This window comes from Limulus polyphemus, unplaced genomic scaffold, assembly GCF_000517525.1.
Source record: "Limulus polyphemus unplaced genomic scaffold, Limulus_polyphemus-2.1.2 Scaffold1640, whole genome shotgun sequence".
NCBI classification, from domain to species: domain Eukaryota; kingdom Metazoa; phylum Arthropoda; class Merostomata; order Xiphosura; family Limulidae; genus Limulus; species Limulus polyphemus.
Window position 1 is genome coordinate 239,834 of NW_013667250.1, and position 8,185 is coordinate 248,018.

At 35.3% G+C, this 8,185-nt stretch overlaps 1 protein-coding gene across 1 annotated transcript in view; it reads right to left on the reverse strand.

Annotated features, from left to right (window-relative positions):
- Positions 1–161: 161 nt before the first annotated feature.
- The window catches only part of LOC106464401 (transient receptor potential cation channel subfamily V member 5-like), a gene marked incomplete at its 5' end in the record, with an annotated part of 22,849 nt that continues 14,825 nt past the window's right edge, over positions 162–8,185 (reverse strand). The window contains 9 exons of the mRNA XM_022392086.1: positions 162–2,125; positions 2,487–2,612; positions 3,368–3,484; positions 4,395–4,549; positions 4,748–4,857; positions 5,372–5,523; positions 6,209–6,316; positions 7,304–7,520; positions 7,839–7,921. Coding sequence (XP_022247794.1) covers positions 1,985–2,125; positions 2,487–2,612; positions 3,368–3,484; positions 4,395–4,549; positions 4,748–4,857; positions 5,372–5,523; positions 6,209–6,316; positions 7,304–7,520; positions 7,839–7,921 — 1,209 coding nt within the window. The remainder of the gene's footprint in view (positions 2,126–2,486; positions 2,613–3,367; positions 3,485–4,394; positions 4,550–4,747; positions 4,858–5,371; positions 5,524–6,208; positions 6,317–7,303; positions 7,521–7,838; positions 7,922–8,185) is intronic.

The following is an 8,185-nucleotide window of genomic DNA, read 5'->3' on the forward strand; positions in this document are numbered from 1 at the left end:
CAGATGTATTATTTTGTCGTAGATGTAGACAGTTTTCATGACAGAGACAAAAGGGCACTTTTTGGGCAGGGAATTGCTGAAGAGGGCCACTAGCCCGAAACGTTGTACGTTTGGAATTTAGGAAAATATAAGTATTTCAATGTTAAATATCTTTTAGGTGAAGGTGATCCGAGAAGAATATGACACCAAACATCACGAAACTATCTCTACAGTGGAAAGTTGAGACACACATACGAAAAATATCCGATATCTTAGAAATACAAGTGATAGTTTTTGTTTGTTTGTACGCCTGATCTCTAGAATGCTCTAGAATTATGTAAAGTTTCACTTTTTGAACTTTGGTGGTGTTTTTTTTTTCCTGAACTGTTTGAAACCTTCACGAATGACCTGATCTGCACCAAAGAATACACGTGAACTCAACCAAACATAATCAAACACAGACACCTAGCAAGTACAAATAATAGGTATGGTTGGGTCTTTCAGAGCAAAGCTATCTGCTGTGTCCACCGCGTGGAATCGAACCCCGGATTTAGGCATTGTAAGTCTGTAAACTTTCTGCTGTTCCAACTTGTACTGTGTTTCCTAATTTAATACAGTAAGAGCGAAACACGTCGAGCTGGAAGGTTGGTACAATATATATAATTTGAATTACTGCATATTAACACACAAACGGTCACACACACACACATACGTTATCACATTCTTTCAAATTAGCTTTTGTTGGTATCAAGTGGAAATTAATATCGGAAATTACGTCATTAGTCAAACTGAATCCATGCCGCTTAACACCGGAAATTACGTCATTCACAAGACTCGTTCCTTATTACGTAATACCGGAGATTACGTTTTTGAAGAAACTAACCTCGTACTGCTAAGAATTTGACAACTGACCAAAAGCCACACGTCTATAGATCAGTAGTTCCTAGCTTAAAGATTAGACAACTGTTAGCGCAGGGAATACGATGTATATGTACATTTAACATTAATTGACTTGTTCGTTGAAGAACAATTAAATCCAGCTGTTGCCCGAGCATCCTTCGGTAATTGCATACCTGTTGAAAGGACCGACTGGAAATGATGCCAAACATTTTTTACACATCATTAACCTGCACGTCGTATAATATGATCCGCCAACCCGTCATAACAACATGACGTTAAAGTGTTTGTTGCTATAATTACAAAAGTCAATAAATTGTACACCTCCAATGTCTGTAAATATGCTGAAGAAGTTACAAGATTCTGGCACGGAGACTAATTACAGGGGCATGAAGTCGTTTATAAAATCAACACCTTGCCTAACAGGTTTGTAGGTGAATAAATCGCTGGTATTTACACTTTACTTCATAGTTAAGTCTTACCTAATGATGACGTTGCAAGCTACGTCACAGATCTTAGTAAATCGTGACATCACTTAGTGTGACGTATGAATATTACGTTTCTTATAAAATTATAATTATATCACAGCAAGACAATTATTAAACGTTGTCAAGTATTACAGGTGGCAGTGATATACAAAAAGTCTCATGAAACTGTCAACCACTAAGGCTTAGTGATTAGCGTACCGGGGGGGGGGGTGAGATCCAAGGTTCGAGCCGCGATATTTCACTGAAGACTCCACATTTTCAACTGTTGAGACTTTATAACATTAGCAGCCAATCCTGCTACTCGGTTAGGAGTAAACGCGTAGGCGGCGTGTGCTGCTGACTATTTTCTTTCCAGTTTGGTAGCAGTTCTAAATTATGGGTGTTTATTATGCAAGAACCTTAAGTGTCACTGACTGGCAATTTAGCCCTTGTGCCGCATAAGGTACCAATCAAGTTGTAAATACGACAGTGATAGTTACAGTTTAAGGGAAATAAGTCCTTGGAAAAACAAAACAAAAAATACAGTTATTTTGTCTGAAAGAGTTACTGCAAAATATAAAAGAACAATGAACAGTTTACTCTAGAAAAATAAATCCAATAAAAAGGACGACAGACATTCTTCAAAGGCTGGGAACACTATATGTTTTAACTGGTGTACTTTTGGGGGAAAGAATGTTCGATCCCGCCTCCTGTCGGCGTCTGTTTTCAAGATGAATAGCCTTCATGTTTCCAAGGGTCCGGATTTCTTCCAGTTCACTGACCTGAAAAAATGGGCAATTACGTACAAATCTCAAAAAATGGCATGTTTCGGTAGAAGTATGACCCACGAATGACCTCATTCACTCTTTCACTGTTATCTCTACACTTTTGTATAATTGAAAGATGTGCTCAGAAAATATACTCGTATCTTTATAAACCAATCGGAAAGAGAGAAACAAACAGAAAAATTGTTCAACGTCATTGTGAAACACACACACACACACACACACACACAACATGGCAAAACCTTATATCGCTTTCCAAATGGTGGATCTCTAGTCCTGAAGAAAACAGCCCCGTCTATCAAAAGCTCTAGGGTTTGATCGATTCTGTTCTTAACAAATATTTATAATTTGTACTTACACTTCGCTGCCTTCTCAGTACTAAAGCTCTTCGACCGTCAGCCATAGGTTGAGAGTACTGTGAGAGCTGTTTTAGAGATTCAGAAGGTGGCACACCTCTCTCCACCACTAGGACGATCCGGGCCCACTGGTCAGATGAAAAAACTTAGGTCAAGCCGATGGTCATATCTAGTGCATGGTCTTAAAATGAAGCTGTATCCAGCACTCGCTAGAAAAGCTTCTACTGTCAATGAACGTTACAAAACACAAGTGGGAAAGGAATCTAACAATAAAGGACGTACCAAACACTCTCTAGAAAACATTCTTTGCCAGTAAGTGTCAACCATTCATTATAAAAGAATCTAACAATAAGAAATGTACCAAACACAAGCTAGATAGGAATCTCTAACAATAAGGAACATACCAGACACTCGCTAGAAAGGAATCTAACAATAAAGAACGTACCAAACACTTGTAAACAAAATTAGAAAGTTTGAAATCACTAGAAGTCAGTGAGTACGAAGTGATGACAAGTTCCAGTTACCATTGCATACTTTATATTTAGAATAAATAAAAAGTAAGTTTCCAACAGGTCTTGTTCGTGGGTTATAACAGATATTTCTCATTGTGTTTTAGCTAGGACACAAATGCACCTGATTGTACAAAAGTATTACAATTAATTAAATTTTCTAAAAACAAAAGTACAGGATTAAGATTCTATTTTGTTGTTGTATCTTTTCAAGAGTCATTTAATAGAGGATTTAGCTCGTTTTCTGTGTGTATGGTTAGGGAACTTCAGTAAAGAGATCTGAAAAATGTGAATTGGTATTGTTACGAAAATTACAAAACAACAACTAAAAATGCGGACTATTTCATTGAATTACATTATTCGAGCTCACGTACCTGGCGGACCCATTCGTTCCTCCTCTCAGCAATATTCTGGTAGGTTTTGCCCATCATAGCAATCAGCATGTTAATAAGGAGGATGGTGACGAGAGCCATGTACATGATGAACAGTATCTGAAAACCAAAACCAAACCTACTCTTCAATACTGTAAGCTTGGAGCAGTCTGTATGTGTAAGAGAATCTTACTGAAAGGGCTACAGAAACACAGTTATCCACAAGCAACATATCCTGGTATATCTATACTTATCATGCTAGTCTTCAGACTTGCACTTCTTAAGTGTGTTGTAGTCTTCCTACCTGTATCATAGCTTTCTTGTCTGTACCATAGTCTTCTTGCTTGTACCATAGCCTTCTTACCTGTATTCTAGTATTCTTACTTGCACCGTAACCTTCTTACCTATATTATAGCCTTACCAAAGTAAACTTGAGCCTGTATAAGGCTAGATATAAGTGCAGCACAGCTAGCAAGGGTATATATAAGAAGTTTGTGGTAGTGTTTTTCATTGAAGTAAGCTAGGAAGCGATATCCGGCTCCTTAACTACCGACTAACTACTCATTGCATCGCCTTTCTTTGTTTTCAGACAACAGTGAACCGACGAATGATTATGCTGTCAGTTAGCAACAATGGAAGTAGCAACTATTATTTACGTTTTCTTACTAATATGACGTGATCTCTGTTGCTTTGGCAACCAAGGAGCAGTGACTCTTAACAATACTTCATTCTTGATTTTGATACAAAGGTGAACTGAGAAGCATTATTTGAACTTAAAAAAAAAGAAAACAAAAACAGTTGTTCAGAAGTAACCACTCTTATTAATATTTTCTTTATAATATGAGGTTAGTTCTGCTCCCTTAGCAACAAAAATTAAAAAATCAGATATCGGAAAGAAGATATTCTTGTTTGTATTTTGAAAACGGTTACTTTTGTTTAGATATTAAGGGCAGGGTATAACGGTAAACTCTCAGTTATTGTTTTAACAAAGAAAAAAAAACAGCAATAGAAAATACACTGAAACTTTTACCTTAGCAACTGTCGGATATGCGGTATTTTCAAACTCCTCGTAAATATCGCCAAACTCTGCTAGTGACATCACAAACATGGCCATGACGCTAGCTACTGGACTGCCAAAAAAGTTCGCGCCCTCTCCGTTGTGCGTTAGAAATATGACGTAAAAGGCTTAAAAAATAAATAACGATTCAGGCAAGTTTGATTAAAAGGAAGGATAACTTTATTGTTGTTGTTGTTTTGTCAATAAATTAACAAAAATTAATTAACCCTAACAGTGAAGTTTAACCCTGATTAGTACTTTACATTCACATCTTCCAAACAACTGCTAAAAAAAGGGACCTTACCCGCAAAAGAAAAGAAACTTACCTTGGGAGAAACCCATAACAAATACCAAGTAGATCGTTACAAAACGAAGAAGATCTGTGATGATCATTTTATAAATCATAACAACGAACGGCCCCACAAGTTTGAAACCTCTGAAATAAACAAAACAAGTTCAAAACAATGTAGAAAATAAAAAACACGCTTACAGCGACAAGTTACTGATTTCAAGTGTGACAGAGGGTACATGTAACACAAAATAAAAATGGGTTACGGAACATAGCTTCACATTAGGGTTAGGATTATCTGAGGTTGTTACGTATTTCTTTGACAAAGCACTTTCAAACAACACTCGCGAGTTATTTTAGGTTTAGTTTAGTCTCTGAGAAAATAGTGAGAACATTTTACTCTCGAGACAGAATTTCTCTTTATAGAAACTTCTGGAATTCGATATATATAGTAACTCGTTTTCTAGGTATGTAGAATTGAAGCCCCCAAGTTTTTCATGCTTATATGTAAATATGCTTCGGATTGTGAAAAAATTCTGTAATGAATAAACCATATTTCAGGGATCATACGACGCTCATTAACCCTAACAGTGAAGTTTAACCCTGATTAGTACTTTACATTCACATCTTCCAAACAACTGCTAAAAAAAAGGGACCTTACCTGCAAAAGAAAAGAAAATAGGGGGCGGTGGTGATCATGACGAATACTCCTACAACGTCTTCCACACGTGATGCACATGCAAGACGAAGAGGAACCATTAACATCACTAAAGTACAGGAACACAGAAACAGCGCTCGAGACGGTACTGTTACCTGTAGGTGGCGAAATAGGACACAAGTTCTTTGTGAGTTACTTTTTTTTTCTTTTAAGAGCAAAGCTGTATATCTGTGCTGAGCCAGCGCGGATCTCGAGCCTCGAATTTTAGAATTATAAGCTCTCTAAATTACCGCTAAGCACCAGTGAGTATCGAACCCCGATTTATAACGTTATAACTCACTGCTGAGCCACTGCGGGTATCGAACTCCGATTTTTAGAGTTAAACGCTCTCAAACTTACTGCTGAGCCACTGCAGGTTTTGAATCCACATTTTTAGCGTTATAAGCTCTCAAGCTTACCGCTGAACCACGAAGAAGCTTTCTGTAAGAGTTGTTATTATTATTTTAGATTTATCCATACGAAACAGTAGAAACCACGTCATTATTTTTATTAAGGTGACAGTGTGGAAAACAACTATATACCTAAATATTTACCAACTGGGTGAGTATTACTACAATCATAGCTGGAAATAAGTATTCGATATGTTGTTACTGATGACATTTTGTATTATAATAAATAAACGTCGTCTTAATCCCCGGCAAGTCTGAATACTTATAATTGTAAAAAATAGGTTTCGATACCCGTGGTGCGCAGAGCACAGATAGCCCATTGTGTAGCTTTGCATTTAACAACAAGTATACAAAAAAAAATATAATCTGGTCAATAAGTTTCACAACTTACTAAGTTCTCCAAGAAAGTCTGGTAACCAAGGAGACGTGCTTCATTAGCAGAACTAAGAAGATACAGAAAGGCGCCCCCTATCGTCAAACATTCTAAAACCAAGTGATGCTGTAGGTGAAAAATAAATATATTATTTGACAGCCATACAAATAAACAGCCATTGCAAGCATCTAAAGGTAGGTAGAACATTGTATCTAACATAGAAAACGTAAAATCACGTATAATAGCTTATTTCCGGATCAAACACCGTTTACAATTTTCTTTGTTCATAATGGCTCTCTGTCGTTAGGCTTAAGACAGGCAGCCGACATCGGCTGTTTGGTAGGAATGTCAATGATAGATTGACAACTAACAATGTTTTGAAAATGTTATTTATATGGTGAACTAAGTATGAACTTTGAACTTTATATTTTAATGTGAAAAATTACGTATAGGCCTGCAATAATACATATTTGTACAGGTATAAGAACGTTCTGTATAGTTTCTTTTAAACGTTATTTTCGTCCCAGAAAATGTTTTCCGCGTTGAATTATACTTGTTTAAAAGCGAAGAATATTTCCTTCAATGAGACATTAATCTATAATGATTGTAGTATATAAATCCATTTTAATTAAATCGTAGTTTGTACCGTATTATTTGAAAGCATTATTAAGAAAATAGCGCGTATTATTGTAGGCCTATTACAGTGAAAAGTTTATAATCAGTATACTTATGTAGTGTACAAATAATACATTTAAAACGCTAATAGCTAAAGTCAAGAGCCGTCATCATTTAGGAAGCCACTTCCAAAAAAAATATAATTTGCAGTGAACGTTTTGATACTTCAATAACAATATATATATTATTTACTTTTGTTTTTATCACAACAGTAGTATAAATAGTTATGCAACTCGTTTTGATTTGATAAGAAACTTTTACTACTCGTTCTTTAGTAAAAGTAAACTTTTTTACCAGTTGTTCTTAAGTAAAACTAACTAAAAGTGTTTTACCTTTTTCTTTTAAACTTGGAAATAACCAATTAGAGAGTTATTTAACACGAACACAAGTACAGCATCAGTTATCATCTAAAAATTCCAACAGTAAGCCTAATCTTACCACGTTTACTTTACTATCATTGCTTAAAGCCAAGCAGTAATGTTGGCCATCTGATGGTGGTGATGGTAAAGATAAGCTTGAATTTTTGTAAAACTCCTTTGAAGTCAAATTCGTATCTGTTTCTTCCTCGTTTCCCACCAGAGGGGCTGGTCTTAACACAAAACACGTTAAAGAAATGAGAAAGTAGACAGCAAATGTTGCAAACTGCTTGTAAAACCTGCATGGAAAAAAAAATAGCTCTGTGAAACCTTAAAATAAATACGTTATTGTCAGATATTTTAAAATGAATCTTTAACAGTGAGCATAATATAGGTTTCTTAAAATAAATTTGAGTTTAATAATGTAATTTATAAGATTTTGTTTTATTATATTTACTTCGTTAGGAAACAAAACAGGGACTTTGTAACAATAACTGAATCGCATTGCGATAAAACTCGATAATCTGTTTAAAACAACAACAACAACAAAATAGGCTTACAGTAAACCTTCCATAATATATTATTATAAAGTGAAGTTAGAATGAAAATACGTTTACCTAAACTTCACAAAAGTGTTCCATTTGCAATGAAGAAGATCAATGAGTAGACCTTCTAACATATCCAGATGATATAGTTTGTCCTAAAAATAGTAACAGAAATGGGACAATATATATATATCGAGTGGCAAAATACACCATACTTGATATGAAAAATTTAATCTCGTGGTAAAGTATTATTATTATATTTTTTTTTAATTTCACACAAGGCTAGCTTTTCGTGGTTTCAGTGCTCATCATTTTAAAGTTAATAACATTTAATGTCAGTCATGACTATATATATATATATATATATATATATATTCGGATGTTGGTATACTTTGGTGACAGTATTTTCTTGTAGGCAG